At 53.6% G+C, this 17,757-nt stretch overlaps 1 protein-coding gene across 1 annotated transcript; it reads left to right on the plus strand.

The window, feature by feature from the left end:
• Positions 1-1,448: 1,448 nt before the first annotated feature.
• ANKK1 (ankyrin repeat and kinase domain containing 1) lies at positions 1,449-11,327 on the plus strand. The gene is made up of 8 exons (XM_018923053.3): positions 1,449-1,695; positions 3,417-3,711; positions 4,050-4,201; positions 5,038-5,087; positions 5,172-5,327; positions 5,543-5,661; positions 6,534-6,579; positions 6,894-11,327. The coding sequence occupies exons 1-8, from the start codon at positions 1,511-1,513 to the stop codon at positions 8,231-8,233; spliced, it is 2,343 nt and encodes a 780-aa protein (XP_018778598.1). The 5' UTR covers positions 1,449-1,510; the 3' UTR covers positions 8,234-11,327.
• Positions 11,328-17,757: the final 6,430 nt, after the last annotated feature.

Here is a 17,757-nt window from a genome sequence, read left to right on the forward strand (position 1 = left end):
CCTCCTGAGCTCTGCAATAAACCTGAGCCTGCCGTGTTTGTCTGCTCTGTGCCTGCACGGGAGGGAATGGGGCCCTGTCCTTGTCCCCAGCTCCAGAACTGTGTGGGCAGCTGGGAGGGGAGGGGAGCAGGGCATCACTCCAGGTGGGCACTCCTGGCAGTGCCTGGGAATCGGCAGCAATCCCCTTCCAATTGGGGTTTTTCCTCTCTAAATGCTGCAGAGCCTTTTTTCCCTTTTCCCCCCCTTCTTTCCTTAAAAGAAGGGAGTGCACTGCCAGGACCCCTCAGTGTAACACAAGTAACTCACATTTCACCCGGGTCAGGCTTCCTCCCAGGATTTCCTCACCATTCTGCCACAGAACTAAAACTGCCAGGTCAAGGCTTGCTGGCAGCGGGACAATTACCCTGCAGCAGTGCTAATTATTATTTGTATTGCAGTAGGCTGAGGAAATGGCACCACCTTGTATTTGACACCGAGCTACCTCCAGAGAGAGCTGGGGCATTAAAGACACAAATGCACAAGGCCCAGACGAGCTTTTAACCCCTGCTCAGCTGAAGGTGTGTGTGCTGCTCCTGTGCTCACATGGTGAGGCTCAAACTGCTCTGACCAGCCTGTGCTCCTCCAAACACCCACTCCCAGGGAGATTTTATTTTAACCCCCAGGGAACTGCTCTGGTTTGCCACATTTCTGGTATTTCTGCTGAGGTTTGTTCTCAGCCTCATGCACTCATGTGCCAGTTCTGGTTGTTTGGGGTTTTTCCTGTTCTTTATCTTTCTAGAGTGGTTTTTTTCTACCTCTCCATCCCGCTGCTTCTGGGGTTTTTTTAACTCAGTTTTTCATCTTTCTAGAGTGTCTTCCACATCTCCATCCAGCTACTTCTGGGTTTTTTTCCCCTCTGTTCTTTCTGGAATGTTTTCTACCTCTCCATCCAGCTGTTTCTGGGGGCAGTTTTCCTCTGTTCTCTCTGGAGTGTTTTCCACATCTCTCAGGTACAATTCTGCCTGGTGGATTTCTCTGTTCCCTCTGAGCCTCACCCTGCCCCAGTCCCCACCTCCCTTTCCCCCAGGCTGTGCCAGTTCCCCAGCTGAGGAATCCCACCCTCACTGAAGTCCTTTGCACCTGGAATTCTTGGAGGATTTGCCCACCCAGTGCTGGATTTGAGAGGGCAGAGCTGCACAGCCAGGCTGGAGCTGAGCCAGGTGTGAATATGTAGAATTCACACAGGTTTGAATTCACTGAAAGCTTTCCCTTTGCACCATTTCCCACCCGGAATTCTTGGAGGTTTTGCCCACCCAGTGCTGGATTTGAGAGGGCAGAGCCACACAGCCAGGCTGGAGCTGAGCCAGGTGTGAAAAGCAGAATATGTGAGCAGCCACACTGAGGATCCACCCCTTGGCAGGAGCTGCCAGGGCTGCCCTGGGGTGGATCCCACCTCCCCGGGCAGGGCAGGGCAGGGCAGGGCAGGAGGAGCTCGGGTGCCTCCCCAGCAGCGGGCAGAGCCAGCTGTGCCATGGGCACGGAGCGGGGCGGGCTGGGCAGCCTGACCGTGTTCAGCAAGGAGGATTTTGAGGATGAGTGGCTGCGAGTGGCCAGCGGGGGCTTCGGCCACGTGTACCAGGTGAAGCACAGGAGGTGGAGGACGGTCTATGCCGTGAAGTGCTCCCCGTACCTGCTGCAGGACTCCAGCGTGGACAGGTAACCCCTGCTCAGCTCTGGCCATCCCAGCTGGAGGGATTGGGGGATAAAACTCGTCAGGAAGGAGCTTCTGCTCCTTGGGAAGGGCTGAGTACCCAGAGGGAGTGGGGAATTGGAGTTCTGCCTTTCCCTGTCTGGTGTGGATGTGCAAAGGGACACGGGGAATAGAGCAGGGCTGAGCCTGGGGCTGAGGTCAGCACCTTACACACGGATTAAAGCACCTGGTGGGTGATTTACAGCTGCCACTGGGCAGTGGGGCTGAGGTGTAGCCATCAAACTGAATTAATCACCAGGTTTAGAGATGAGGGGCAGAGGATTTACAGCTGGTTTTGCTGTCCTGCTCCCGTAGCCTCCAGACATCTCTTTCCTCTCCGTGGGGCACCTGCAGCTCCTCTCTGCCTCTTGCTCTGTCTCTTCTGGGGCCCACCTTGAGTCTGGAGATGGAGCAAGGCCAGGCAATCACAACCACTGCTGATAACACATCCAATACAGGCAGAGCTGATGGAAAAACAGCAGAGTTGATGGACTCATTTAATTTAAAGTTTATTCCCTTCAATTTGGAAGGATCCTGCCTGGATAAAAATCTCACTCTTGTGATTTCTTGTTATAGGCGACAGCTGAGTTCAGACTGAGCACTGACTGTCCTCAGTTTGCTCTGCAGATTCTACATTTGCACTTTGTTCTTGTTTTTGGGGGGAAAAGAGTCAAATAATCAATTTTAATTCTGTATCTTATCAATTGTAGTGAAATACCCGAGATTCCTCAACCCACAGGTAGGTCTCACTGTGAGGAGCCTGGCAGAAGATTTTGCTTGGCTGAACCATTTTAGATCAATTAATGGCCTGGCCTAATTGCTGGCAGCTCAGCTGCGTTCCCAGGGTGTGCTTTTTAGAGGCACTCCTGGCCCTTTGCTGCTTGGCTGCTCCCCCAAACCCGTCGAGCAGGTCGGGAGGGGTGAGCCTTTGGAGAATTTGGAGAAACAGGTCTGCCAGAGCTGGCAGCCAGCAGCTGTGCCAGGCTTCCCCTGGGAGCAGAGTCAGCGTGCCCAGGGACAGAGCTGCAGGCACAGGAGGAGCTGCAGGAGCGGCCAAGGGGTGGCACGGAGCTGTGCCCGCTCCTGGCATCCTGCTGCCAGGGAACACCGGGAATTCCATGGCACCACGGGGTGCTCTGGGCTGGGAGCAGCCTTAAAGCTCCTCTCAGTCCTCCCTGCCCAAGCCAGGGGCACCTTCCACAGTCCAAGGCTGCTCCAGCCTGGCCTTGGACACTTCCAGGGATGGGGCAGCCGCTGGGAATTCCATGCCAGCCCCTCCCCACTCTCACAGGGAAGGATCCCTCCCCATCTAACCCTGCCCTGGGGCAGTTTAAAGCCATTTCAGCAGTGCCACAAGCACAGGGTCTCTGTCCTCACTGCTAAGGACTGAAACAAGGGCAAGATTTCATCTCTTTCCCTCTGGTGGCTGAATGAAGCACCAAATAAACCTCAGCTCACCTTGAGAAGTCACAACACCATCAATGTCAGATTTTAATCTGCAAGAAATCCCTGTGTGGCAGCATCATCATCAGCTCCAGGGGGAATTTGGGGTGAATCTTTCTGGGGTAGGCAGTGCTCGGAAAGGCTGGGTGTCACTAAGTTACTGCAGAGTTACTGGGCCTGTGAATTAACTGATGAAATTTCTTGCTCCCACTGTATTCTTTATTTTTTACTTTCAATTTTCCAGGACCAGCATGAACTGTCTAATGGAGGAGGCCAGCAAGATGGAGAAAATCAAATTCCAGCACATTGTCACCATCTACGGGGTGTGCAACAGCCCTCTGGGGATAGTGATGGAGTACATGGCCAGGGGCTCCTTGGAGAGAATCCTCCCCACCCACAGGATGTCCTGGCAGCTGAAATTCAGGGTGATCCATGAGATGGGCTTGGCCATGAATTTCCTGCACAGCATGAGCCCTCCTCTGCTGCACTTGGACCTGAAGCCAGGGAATGTCCTCCTGGATGGGAACATGCATGTCAAGGTAGGGCCATGGCTCTCATCAGAGCCAGGCCATTTCTGCCAGGGCCCCAGTAAATCAGGTTCTGCAGGAGCAGCCCATGAAAGAGTGACCTGGGGGTGCTCACCCAGCAGCTGCTGAGCAACCCCCACGCTGTTCTCAGCACCACACAGGGACTCTGGGCCAGCACTGGGAATTTAGGGCTCCAGCTGGACTCGGGGGCTGCAGGTTGTCAGGGTTTTGTCACGCTCCAGCTGCTCTCACCCTCTCCTGCCCCTGATCCCTGAGATGGGGAATGTCTGGGTGACAGCAGGAGGGAGAGTGTGAGCAGTTTGGGGCAGCTTCCCTGTTCCTGCTTGCAGATCTCCGACTTTGGGCTGTCCAAGTGGATGGAGCAGTCCAGCAGGATGCAGTACATCGAGAGCTCAGCTCTGAGGGGCACCCTGAGCTACATCCCCCCCGAAATGTTCCTGCAGAACAGCAAACCCCCGGGGATCAAGTACGATGTGTACAGGTGAGGGCTGGCCCTGGGCACCCAGGGGTGTCCCCAGGCTGTGACACACAGCAAGGGGAGCTGGACACTGCTTCAGTTTGTTTAAGTTCTGCTTTTCTGCCTCCTAGAACGTGGGGAACACACTGGGGTGCCCCGAGCTCAGTGGTGAGGCTGAGGGAGGGGGTTCTCTGTGGATAATCATCATCCCAATGCACCCTCCCAGGCTGCACTGCCCCAGGAGCCATCACACCCTGTTCCCATGGAAAGGAGTGAGAGCAGAGCCCAAACAGCCAGTGCTGCTCTCTCAGCACAGTCCCTGCTGAGATTGCTTCTAAAACAATTCCAATATTGGCTTATCTGCCTCAGTGTTCAGCTTCATTTTGGTCAGGAACAGGCAGGGAAGAGATTTCAGCTTGGCTTTTGCCCTTTTGGGCGAGCAGCTTTGCAGCACATTCACACGAGCTCCATGTCCATGTCTGGAAATTCCTCAGCTCCTTGGCCTTTGCAGCACAGAGGGTAGAGGGAAGAGGGAAAGGAGGATTTGCAGGGCCACAGGAACTTGCAGGAGCCAAGGGCTCAAAACCCCAATGTGAATAAAGTGGAAAAAGGCACTGAGAGCCTGACTTTGCCAGGAAAGGCTCCAGGTCACTCATTCACTGCTCACACCCTTGGAGGGTGATGACCCCACGCTTAAGGGAGATGCATGAGGCAGAACCACAGGGCATGATCCTTTTGGCCAGGGGGATGAAATCCTTCCCTCCTGAAGAACCTCCTTGCTGATCTCCCCATTCCTCCAGAAGGCAGAAGCAGTAGGTGCATCTCATGTCCAAGTGCTCACAGTCTCTCCTCTCCCGCAGCTTCGGCATCGTCATCTGGGAGGTGCTCATGCAGAAAAAGCCTTACACAGGTAAACACAAACCCTGCACCCGTGGGATGCCTGTCCCAGCCCTCTTCCCAGGCACAACACCCAGAGGGTGCTGGATTTTTCCAGGGGCCAACATGATGGCCATCATCGTGAAGGTGGCAGCGGGGAAGAGGCCGGGGCTGGAGCTCGTCAGGGACGACTGGCCCGGGGAGTGCCACCAGATGGTGGACCTGATGAAGAGGTGCTGGGACCAGGACCCCAAGCAAAGGCCCAGCTTTGCAGGTGGGACTGGGGTGTGGGTCAGCCAAGGGTCAGCCCCGTGGGTTGGTAAGCAGGGTTTGTGTCCCATTTTCCCAGTGCCACCAGCGAGGTTTAGCAGCCGAGTGCCCTTCTGCTGTCACACATCCCCTCAGCCCGCCTCCCTCCCTTCCCACCGGGGTCCTGCCTGGCTCTGGAGCTGGGGCAGCCTGCACAGCTGAACTGCTCTGCCCTGGCAGATATCCCCGTGGAGACAGACGTGCTGCTGGCTCTGATCCAGAGCCTGGTGCAGGACCCGGAGAACGAGCGCCTGGTCAGGAAGATGTCCCACAAACCGGCCCTCTCCAGGAGCCAGCAGGTGAGCAGAACCCCCTGCGCCTCTCAGGAACCTCCTCTGAGCCTGCCCCTTGCTCTGACCAGACCTTGATGCTCCTTCCCCTCCCACAGGAGCACCTCAGCACCTTCACAGGGTGTCTGCACAGGCTGTGCCTCTGTAATTCATTTATGGGGATGAGACACCTGCAAATTAATTAACAAATGCACTAAATTATAAATAGTCAGAGAAGAAAACCCTTTTCTGGACCTGCCCAGATGAATTTGGTTTATCCTGGTGGCCTCAGTCACTAAAAGAAACTCAAGCAAACACAAAATCACAGGCTTCTGTTCACGGCACAAATCCGAGGATGTTCCACTTTGAACAACTCTTACAGAATTTTTTTTTTTTAATACTTTGAAATCCCCATGTTTCTCTGGCTGAGAAAAAAATCAGCTTCTGGATAGTCACGATGTAATCCCGGGTACTGGAGTAATTATGCCTAGAAAACAGGGAGAGATGGGAGATGGGAATTATTGGCGTTTAGAGGGTTTTGCCAAGCTGTGCAAGAAACCCGAGGCCTGAAGAAGAAGGGGCTTGGGGGTCCCTAAACAACAAGGAAATCATTTTGGGATGCTGCCATGCAATCAGGAAGCAGAATATGGGTGTGTTTGGGAGCAAATGAGCACAAGGAGGAAAAGCTCATGGATATCCAGAGATCATCTTCAGGCTTCCCCATTCCTGCTCTGTCGTGATTGGCTTAGCTGAGTTTTGGGTGCAAAACCAGGATTGGATAAAAAACTCTCAAATGATAACACAAAACTGCAGAGCAGCAGCAAAGGACTTTGTGCAAATGTTACAGAATGCAAATAAACATTGTGTTTTATCCTTTTCCTTTCCTCCTTTCTGAAAACAAGGGCGACAAAGAGGAGTTGGCCTTCCCCCGAGACACCAGGAGTGGGGGTAAGTAGGGGACTGGCTTTAGAATTGAAAATGAAAGAAGGGAAGCTATAAAAGTTGTTTGGTTTGTTGTAGAGGGATGTGGCTCATAAGGTTTTCCACGTGGGGGACATTATAAAGTTAGGAAAATTTTAAGTTAAGGAAAATGAACTATTCAGGAAATAGATACTATGAGAGAGAGGCCAAATGTCCTGGGGCATGTCTGGCCTTATTTTACATTCCTTATCTCTTAAATGACTCCATTCCATGTCGTCCTACAGAGAATCACAAGCTCTCCCTCCCTTCCTGGGAGTTTTTCACTCTTTTTCTCCCTTTAGGGAAGGACCCCCAGGAGGTTCCTCTCCCACCTCCACACGGGGAGGCTGGCAGCCCCGAGGAGCTGGGCCCCGAGGAGCTGGGCAGGGTGCAGGAGAACGGCCTGACCCTGCTGCACCTGCTGGTGCTGCAGGGCCACGCGGGCAGGGTGCGCTCGCTGCTGGGCCGCGGGGCCGGCGTCAACGGCGCGGCGGGCGGCGGCTGCACCCCGCTGCTGCTGGCCGTGCAGCGCCGGCTGCCCGAGCTCTGCGCCCTCCTCATCGAGCACGGCGCCGACGTCGACGCGGCCGACGAGGACGGCTGGAGCCCGCTGCACTTCGCGGCCCAGCACGGCGACGACCGCACCGCGCGGCTGCTGCTGGACCACCGGGCCCGCGCCGACGCCCAGGAGCGCGACGGGTGGACGCCGCTGCACCTGGCGGCGCAGAACAACTTTGAGAACGTGGCGCGGGTGCTGCTGTCCCGCCAGGCCGACCCCAACGCGCAGGAGGTGGACGGCAAGACCGCCCTGCACGTGGCCGCCTGCTTCGGGCACGTCGGCCTGGTCAAACTGCTGGCCAGCCAGGGCGCCGACCTGGAGAGGAAGCAGAAGAACCTCAGGACGCCGCTGCACGTGGCCGTGGAGAGGGGCAAGTTCAGGGTGGTGCAGTACCTGCTGAAGAACGGCATCTCCGTCAACAGCCTGGACCAGAACCACTACAGCGCCCTGCACCTGGCCGTGGTCAGGGGCAAGTACCTGATCTGCGAGAAGCTCATCAAATACGGGGCCAACGTGGAGCTGAGGACGGACAAAGGCTGGACCCCCCTGCACCTGGCCGCCTTCAAGGGGCACATCGAGATCATCCGGCTGCTGAAGGGCAGCCGCGCCCGGCTGGACGCCAAGGGCGGCATGGACTGGACGCCGCTGCACCTGGCCACGCGCTACGGGGACGAGCCCGTGGTCGGCGAGCTGCTGCGCTGCGGGGCCGACCCCAACACGGCCGAGAGGTCCCGCTGGGCCCCCCTGCACTTCGCCGTGCTCAGGGGCTCCTTCCTCAGCGTCATCAACCTCCTGGAGTGCCAGGCCGACGTCAACGCCAGGAACAAGGTGGGCCGGACCCCGCTGCACCTGGCCGTGCTCAAGGGCAACATGGCCATCATCAAGACCCTGCTGAAGGCGGGGGCCCTGCTGGACGTGGAGGACATCACGGGGTGCACGGCACTGCAGCTGGCCGTGAGGCACCAGCGGGACAACATCGTCACCCTGCTGCAGGGCAAGGAGGCCTCGGGGAGCAAAGCTGGGAACAGGACTCTGAACGAGGTGAAGATACCCAGGCTTATCCCAGGAAGGACAGATCTGTAAATTCACCTGCTCTGGAATCTGCAGCTTGAGCTTTCCCACATCAGCTGTGATGCCTCAAAGCACCTTGTCCTGTCCCCTGCTGATTGCAGGAAAATATTTGCCCTTTTTAAATGGAAGTTTTTAAGCGTGAACACTCAGCGAGTAAAAGAAAATGAAGTTATTTGATGACAAGTTCTTTTCCAAGCTTGTAGAACGTTTTGGCTCGGTGATCCTTTAGGCAGTGCTTTGCTCCTGAATCCTTCCTGAGCAGGGATTTATGCACCCCCTGTTCACGCAGGCAGTGCTGAAGCTGTGCACAGCACACACAGCTTTTATTGCTTTCATTCCATGTTTTCCTACAGAGAAAATTGGTGTAAAATGGCCCTGGCACAGGTGGGAATTGAATCGTGAGATTCTCACCTGCTGCTGGCACAGCAATGTGTCAGACTCCCTGACATCTCCTTTCTGTAACAAGACTGAAATAAAACAAGGCAGGGAGGAAAAATCACTGTGAGTATTGAAATGGATGCACGGGGAACAGAAATTCCAGAATAATCACACAGGAGATCTGGCTGCTTGCAGGTCAAGGTTTGAGTCGTGTCTCTGGGGGGAAATAACTCCTGGTTTCCTTCAGGAAGATGTTGCAGAGCTCGATCAGTCCTGTGAAAAACATCATCTTGGATTTGATTCCCTGGTGACAGCGAGAGCCCTGGTGTGCAGCTCTGACAGCCCTGCTGTGACTCCTGAGTCCCCAAACGTGCCTGCTGGGAGGGTGACTTGTCATGGCCTCGAGCTGGAAGAGGCTGAAATAGAAACAAACAACCCCAGCTCTGCAGGGGAGTGTTACTGCCTGAAAACGTGAGATTAAATGGGTTAAAAACAGGGTTAAAATGCCCAACCTCTACTGATGCAGGTTTCATTTTCTATTAACTTAAGGTATTGATGTGTATTGTATTCAAACCCAGTTTTTCACCGTGCTTTGGCACCAGAGCCTTTAGATTTCGTTTGAAATAAATTGTAATGAAATGATTCATTTTTAACATTTGCCATTGGTGAAGTGGGGAGCTGGGCAGGTTATGAAATGTGGTGACATTTTGGGTTGCAGGGAGTGTAAAAAATTGACGTTTTTTTATTGCAACCACCAAAAAAATCACCCCAAAATGCTTGGCATTTCCTGATTTACCTGCTCTTGATATTCCCTAATTTCATCCGAGGAGGAAAGGCCTGGCTGAAGGAATTCTTGGGAAGCTCAGACCTTGCTGTGCAGCTCCTTCCCTCAGCTGCAGATGTATTGATTCAGCAAATGTCTCCCCTGCTCGGTGTCATTTGAAATATTTACCCAGAAAAACAGAAATCCAATTGCCACACAATTCAGCAGCTCCTTTCTGTCCCCACTCCGGCAGAAAAACAAAACTCAGCTCCTATGTCATGGAATGTTCTCTACAAGAGCTTAATTAAATTTATAATGAAAATAACAGGGGATTAAGAAGACACGAGGGAAATACATTGCTCTCGCAGAGCATTCCAGAGGTGATAGAAGCAATTTGCAGAGAAAATTACCTGTTTGCTGCTCAGTTTCTATAGAAATTAAATGAGTCTTTACAAACTCTGGAAAAGTGCATTCCAGCCTCCGCTTTGTGACTGTGCAACTTGCAGCTTATTTCTAAAATTATTCGTGGATCTCCATACCCCCTCTTTTTTTTTTTTTTCCCCTTTCCCCTTTTTCAACTCCATTTCAGTCTTTTGTCCCTGCTGATAAATCTGCTGCTGATTCTCTCACGTTCTTACCCAAAGTTCCCAGCCCAGGCAGCTCCTGGCAGGGCACGGCAGCAGCAGCGGGGCACAAACCTCCTAAAAGATTTAGATTGCAAAAGATCAAAATTGTTTGCCCTCATGCCTCAGAATTTGTGGTTTTGGGGTGCCCAGAGCTGCCTGGGTGAGCAGGGTGGTGCTGCTGATGTTGGCAGGGAGCTGTGGGGTGGCTCTGAGTGCTGCCCTGAGCACCCTGTGCTGCAGCAGCCCTGACACCTGAACCACGGGAGATTTCCACACCAATTGCTCCTCACACCCCTCACAGAATCCCAGCACGGACAGAAAAGCAGAGGGGGGAAATGCAAGGTCCCTTAAAGCTGATCTTGCTGCAGCCCCGCTCCCTGCTGGAGCTCTGTCAGTCCTGGGTGTGCTTTGGCCTTGAGAGGAACAGGGGATTTGTCTTTCCAAAGCAGCTCTGGAGCTGCTGGGGGATCAAACCAGCACTGGGAGAGAGAAGAAACAGTGGGAAGGATTCCACTGAGTGATGAATGGAAAAAGAGATTTGCTTTCACAAATAAACTGTAGGTTTGTTGAGAAATTAAATTGGACATTGAAAGGTGAAAGAAACAATGGGGAAGAAAAACCCCTAAATTCCATAAGAATTAAAAGTGAAAAGGGAGGGTTGTACATTGGAGGGGAATCTCTGGGATCAGGTGTTCTGGGGAGTCTGAACCTCTCAAGTCCCTCAGAAATGGGGAAAGAGAGAAGGGAAATGTGGCTGGAAATTGGGATAAAAAGGAGGCTGCATCCTCCAGAAATGGGAGAGACCCCAGGGGATGCCCCATGGCCTCTGCCTTGATTGGAATAAGCCAAAGGACTCCTCTGTCTCCTGTTTGGACACAAACCTCTGGTGTTTGTGGGTTCATTTCCTACCAGGCTGCCTGCCCTCCCTCTGCATCCCCTCCACCCAGGACATCCCTGGGGAAAGGGAAGGGACGTGCAGCACCCCGTGCTCCCCACAAGCAGCACACCAAGAAACTCAGAGCAAATCCATCAGCAGAGCAGGGGATGCTTCAGGAGGGGCTGGCACTGATTTCCTGAGTGCTCTCAGTGCTGGCTCTGACTGTAATACAAATCCTCTGCTGCCGAGCCCCTCTGAAGGGGAGAAGCTTGTTGTGATGAAAACGTGGCCGTTCCAGTGAGAAGTGTGGCTCTTCTGGGGGGAATGCTCGCAGGAAAATGCTTGGAACTGAATTTGGATAAATCCACGTTTTGCATTGCTCCTGCTTCCCAGTGACTGTGATTTGTTTGTTTGGCAGTGCTGCAATTATGCAGATATGGGATTAAATTAAAATTAAAATAATGCTGCATTTTAGAGGAAAAGAGATCTGAATAAATACAGCTTGGGGGGGGGGGAACCCTTATTTTTAGCAGAAATGCTTGTTTTTTTCCATAGCCCCTTAGGTGTGGAAAATCAAGATGTTTCTGACAGCAGTGATGTGAATGTAGGAGGCAGTGATTTTAATGTAAGAAGGAATAGTGAATTCTCTGTGTTTCTTTTTCTTGCAAGGAGGTGGTTGTAGGCTCTGTGCTGTGGCAGACGTCAGTGTGAGACGTGCCAGGCTCCTGCTCAGCCTCTCCCTGGCCTGCCAGGATTCCTCCTGCCCCCTCCCCGGGCCATCCAGCCCGTCCCTGTGCTCTCCCCAGCCCCAGGGAGGGGCTTTGTCCCTTCCTCTGCAATAAAACCACGTTATCCCCTCCTAGAGCTGCTCCCACCCAGCTCCATCAGTGCAGGTGTGAGCTGCACTTCCATTAGAATAATGGGAAAGGGCCTGGCTGGGACTCAAGGGGCTCTTGCTGTTTGCTCCTAGCAGGCAGCTCATCCCCAGCAAGTTCAACATCTTTTGATCAGCTGCTGCTTTCCTCTCCTGTGGCTCTGAGCACAGCAGGGAACCCTTCTCCTGTGCAATTTGCTGCTGGCCTCCTTCTCTTCTGTGGGGAAAAAAACCAAAACACACAAGCCCGAGCCCAGGAGTGATTGTTTGTAAGGCCTGAGGTTCTTGGCAGTGAGAGGTGGAGTTCAGCTCGGTGGGGACAGTTTGGGGGGGAGATATCACAGTTCAGGCTCTCATTTTGGCAGTTCAGAGCTCCTCACACCCTCTGTGGCCTTGGGAGAAATCTTTTGTACCCAAACAAAGCCCAGGAAAAGATTTCTGTCCCTCTGAGGGCACCTCAGAGGTGCAGAGCCCTCAATCTGCTGCCCAGCCTGGCTCTGGGGGTCAGGGAACCACGGAATCTGTGAGTCCAGACAGCTCTTCCTGAGGCAAGGATTGGTGCTGCCCACAGCAGCGTGCTGGGAGGAGCAGAAAACCACCTTGGAGCTGAATTTCCCTTTAAAAAATAGCAGGTACAGGGATCACCTCCAAATGGTCCAGGAAAAAATCCAGAGAGCACAACTGAGCTCCCCATCCTGGAGGGAATTTCTTCTGAATATAAATAAAGAAATAAATAATGCCCACCAGCCTTGCTGGGTAGCAAATGACTCCAGAAAGACTCCAAGTCCATCTGGAGCAATTAGAGAGAGGAGCATTAGGCCAGGTCAGCAATCAGGAGGTGCAGAAATTAGCTGCAGCAAGGGCTAAAAGGAGCCTTTGTTTGGGCTGCAAGGCCGTGGCTGCAGAAGGAAAAGGGAAATTTACAGAAACTCAGCCTGGGCAGAGCTGAGCCCTGGGGCATTTCTGGCCTGGCTCCTTGGCACTGCCCCTGCCCTCCAGCCCCAGCCTGCTCTCAGCAGGGCACAGCTGCCTTCCTATCAGCAGCAAGGTTTTACTGCTATTCTTTGGGCAAACCCCTAATATCTGCTCCAAGCAGAAAAAAAATCCTTACAAGGCATTCAGGGAATTAATTTCCTCGCCTTGGAAAAGGCTGCAGTTCACCAAGAGGTTTTGCTGAGGCTGCCCTGCCTTTATTTTGTTGAAGTCTTTGTTTTGTGAGGATTTCTCCCAGGATTTCTCCCAGGAGAGCTGAGCTGGGCTCTTTGCTGCCCAATGTGCTGCTCCTTTTGGCTGAGCAGGTCAGGTTCTGCTCCAGGGAATGCTGGAAAATGCCACAGACCCATGAGCCGACTCAGACATTAAAAAGTGGCAAGGAAAAAATCAACAATTGCTGTGAGAGAGAGAGACAAAACCAGAGAAAAGGTGGAATTGAGCTGAAATCCCAGGAGCTTGGAAAATGCTGCTTGTGAGGTCATTTTGGGAGTCTGGAGCAGCTTGTGGGGTTCCTGCTGCATCTCCTTGGCCCCACAGAATCCCTGATGCTGGAAAAGGCCTCCAAGTTCATATTTTCCAACCTTTTTTTCCATCCCAGTCAGGACAGCAGGGAAGGGCTTGCCCAGCCCTGGGATTCACCTGGAAAATCTGGGCCAGGGCCTGGCCTCCCTGGGTTTGCAGGCTGAGGGGGAAATCCAAATTGTGCCTGAAACACAAGCATGGATTGGGGAGGAACTGGGAATGTGGGAGGCTTGGGCAGCTGGAGGGCGAGTGTGGCTGCAGAAAGAGCCTTTGGCCAACGAGTTAGAGCTGCCAGTGAGCTGGTGCAGCCCCTGCAGCCCCTGGGATGTCACCCCAGGCCTTGGGGCTTTAAATCCCCCTTCCAGCTCTGCCACCAGGCTGGGTGAAGCAGTGTCTCAGTCACTCTGCTCATGGAACATTTCCTTTTGTTTTTTTATTTTTGTAATTAAGAAGGAGGCAGAATTTACTGTGGTTTTCCCTGCTGTCTCTGAATCACAGGCCAGGCCCTCCTATTTCACTGCCTGTAATCTTCCCCAGCCACTCTGGCCTCAGCTTTGAAGTGATTTAGGGCTTGTTTATCACAAGGCAATCAGACATGCTCCTTCCCAGACACCCTGGATGCTGAATGCTCCCTTGGCTGGGGGGCTCAGACACAAAGCAGAGCTAAGCAGGTTCCCAGGCACCACCTGAGCCCTGCCTGCCTGTCCTGCCCTCCCAGCAGCCCCAGGTGGGCATTTCAATGGAAACACGATGCAGGAATGTGACCTGGAGCATCCTCCCCCAGCTGGGAACATGCACAAACTCCACTGCTGCTGCAGGAAATTGCCAGCCCCGATAATTCAGGCATGAATCTGCATCCCCAAGGTTAATTTGGTGTGACTTTGGCTGGGGCTGCAGCCTCCAGGAGCTGAGCCCCTGCTGCTGGCCTGGCAGTGGGGCAGGGCAGGGACAGCTGGGCGGGCAGGGACACAAAGGCACCAGGGTTTCCTCCGGGGGTTGGGGAGGGTGGAAGTTTGACAGGAGTCTCACAGAGATGTGTGCTGGGCAGGAAGGTTTTTGAATGGAGAATCTTGGTGCTGTGGTCTGGTTGAGGGGCACAGGTTGGACTCCATGATCTCAGAGGTCTCTTCCAACCTCATCGTTCTGGGATTCTGTGATCTGATGAAGGAATAGAAATGGGAGCAAGTTTTGATAGAGAAGAAAAGAATTGCTGAGCCAGCCTGAGTGGGTAACCAAGGAGCAAAGGGTGTGTGAGTGAGAAGGGGTTTTATGGCTCAGAGCAAAGGACAAACCCACCCCAAACCAGAAGGTGTTTGTACCCAGCACAAAGAGAGCACAGGCAAACGAGGCACAAAGGTGGCAAGGAGAAAAAAGGGCTCAGAATTTCCCAGTGCAAGAAAACTGAAAAACAACTTCTGGCTGAAAGTGTGATGGACTGACTGTGAGTGACTGGAGAGCAGTGCCATGGGTGTGGGAATGACAGGAGTTAGGAGAGGCTGGAGGTGACAGTGAAGAGACAGATTGGGTCTGCTGGGTGAAGATGCTCAGCAAAGAAAAGTACAGAATGCAATGGAACCTAAAGAAAAGTACAGAATGCACTGGAACCTAAACTCAGGGTGTCCAGGCCTGCCTGCAGCTGGAGCTGACAGCTGTGGGCACAGCTCTGTCACCCACCAGCCTGGGCTGCTGTGACATCCTGGATACAATAAACTGCATTTTGTAATAAACTGCATTTTGTAATAAATTACATTTTGTAATAAAGTGCATTTTGAAGAGCTGCCTGGAGTCCCACATCCCTCACTTCAGCTCTTACATCTGTGTTTCTGCTGCCAGCCCCCTTCAGAAGGTTCTGGGGCCCTTCCCCAGCTCAGTTCTGGGTCAAACCCTCCCATTTTCATCATTCCCCCAAGGTTCCCTGGCAGGGAACGCAGCCCACGGCCCAGAGGGAGGCAGAGGCACGAGCTCAGCTCTTTAATGTCACAGGATTGTCACTGTTTCATGCCATGGCATGGTCTCATGCTGTGGATTTGATCCAGGGTGGGCTCACCCCTCCCCGGACTTGTCACACACCTGCTGTCACCCCAGACTCGTCACACACCTGCTGTCACCCCAGACTCGTCACACACCTGCTGCCACCCCAGACTTGTCACACACCTGCTGCCACCCCAGACTCGTCACACACCTGCTGTCACCCCAGACTCGTCACACACCTGCTGTCACCCCAGACTTGTCACACACCTGCTGTCACCCCAGACTTGTCACACACCTGCTGCCACCCCAGAGCTGGCCCTGCTGTGAGCACAGCCCCCCGTGCCACGTCCCTCTGCAGGGCCCACAGCAGCTGCTCTGCCACCTTCGCTGGGGTTTTCCCAGCAACCCCAAAGGATGGTGCCAGCTCAAAGTCACTTTTGTGTTTGACAGGAGCAGTCCCAGGGGGAGGGAGGTGCTCAGAGGGGATGTACATGTTTGTTTAGCCTGGCACTGACTGCCCATTTCTCCACACAGACGAGCTCCCTGCTCATAACCTGTCTTGTTCAATCAGATTTGCAGCTCCCGGCTTCCCCTCGAAGCTTTGTACATTTTCCAGCTGGTGATTTGACAGAGCTCTCTGAACTCACACTCAGGAGCTGCTCAGAGACTCTCTGTGTTGCTGTTAGCACTTGGAGACGAGATTGCATTTCTGGCTGATGTCAGTTTGGGCTTCTCTTGCTTTTTTTCACACGGCCTGAATAAAAACCAACCAGCTCTGTGGCTGCCCTGCTCAGTCAATGTTAACGATGGCTCTCAGCAAGCATTTGCTGCAGGGACAAGGGCTGAGGTCATGACCTGCTGTTCTGCCAGGTGAGCTTTGCAGCCCTGCCCATCTGCCCTGCACACAGCTCAGGAGGATTTGTGGAACAGCTGGATACAGACAGGAAGCAGACAGCCATGAGGACCCCTGAATTCTGCTGCTTTGTTTTTCCCCGTGTGCAGCATTAAAACCCCACAACACCAGCCATGGAAGGAGGATCTGGGTGGTGCCTGCTGCTCTGTCCTGCTGTCCTGAGCTCAGGGGCAGAGCCTGATGGGGCAGGCTGTGGTCAGGAACTGGCCACCCTTCACATCCTTAAAAATTCATATCCATAAGAATTCATATCCTAAAAGTTCATATCCTTACAAATTCCCCATCCCAAGGCTCCCAGGCTTCTGGGGCAGGAGCTGAGGGTGGCACTGCCCCAGAGGGCTCAGGCCTGCCCTGGCAGCAGGGAACTCTCTGGGATGGGGTGTGGGGTGAGGGAGAGGAGGGGATGAAGGCTCCTGTTCCTCCAGTCAGCATCCCTCTGCCCGAGGCAGCAGACACAGAGGAGTGTGTCCCCTCCCAGCCAGGAGCTCTGGGGGCTGATTTCCCTGCTCTGTTCCACTGAGGATCCTGCCCAGAGCAGGGGTAGCAGCTGAGCCCATCCCCCTGCAGAGCCCATTTTCCCCAGCTCCCCCTGCACTCGGTGCCTGTTCTGCTGCTGTGCCACCCCTCGTGCCCCTGCCATGTGCCACCACCTCCCTGGCAGGCAGGGGCTGGGGTAAAACCACCAAAAATTGTTTTTCTCCGTGTGCCACCACCTCCCTGGCAGGCAGGGGCTGGGATAAAACCAGGAGAATTGCTTTTCACAGGGCAAGGACAAAGCTGGGCTGTCCCCTCCCTTCCCCGAGGCTGGCAGCAGTGCTGCAGCTGGGCCGGGGGTGCAGTGCCCCTGGCAGGCTCATCAGGGCTGATTGCGTGCCAGGGAGGATGGCAGCAGGGAGGCAGAGCTGCTCTGGGTAAATGTGCTCACTCACTCTCATCAGCCCTCTCCTCCTTCCCGGGCCCAGCATGGCAGCTCGGGGAGGCACGATGTTTTCCTCTCCTTTAAAAGGGTTTTGCTTCGCTTCTAAAGTCTCTTTAAAGGCATTTCTGGGCCTGATAATTATTCATGACGCCGTAATTATGTTTAGTCCACTGTGATCGCTCTTTCTTTGGTGAAGAAAGTTGTTATTTGTGAGTCAAAAGCTCTTTATGAAGCAGACAGGCTGGTATGTCAGAAGGACTTGGGGGAGCAGTTGGAGTTATTAAAAGAAGCTTTGATTAAAGACAGGGAGTTAATTTAACAAGAGTAACTGGTTTTCTCTTTTTTTTTTTTCCTTGGGTGTGCAGAACAAAGCACACCCAGGGATGTGTCAGGGCTCACCTGGAGCAGCAGGACTCACTCAGAAGCCCCAGGAGATGGGCAGATCCTTCCTTTTATCTCTTTTGGGTGCTGTGAATGCCTTTTGTCCACAGGCTTAGAAATGAAATTTGGCTGTGAGGGTGAACCTCAGAGCAGCTGCCTTTGATCCTGCCAGGCTCAGGCCAGACTGGCTGAAAACAGCCTGGTGTGTCCTGTTTGAGCTGAAAATATCATTTATTCTGCTGTGTTTGGGAGGGGAAGGGGCTTGGAGCTCCTCATTTTCCCTCTGTCACGGTGGCACTGAGGTGAATCATCCAGCAGG

This window comes from Serinus canaria, chromosome 24, assembly GCF_022539315.1.
Source record: "Serinus canaria isolate serCan28SL12 chromosome 24, serCan2020, whole genome shotgun sequence".
NCBI classification, from domain to species: domain Eukaryota; kingdom Metazoa; phylum Chordata; class Aves; order Passeriformes; family Fringillidae; genus Serinus; species Serinus canaria.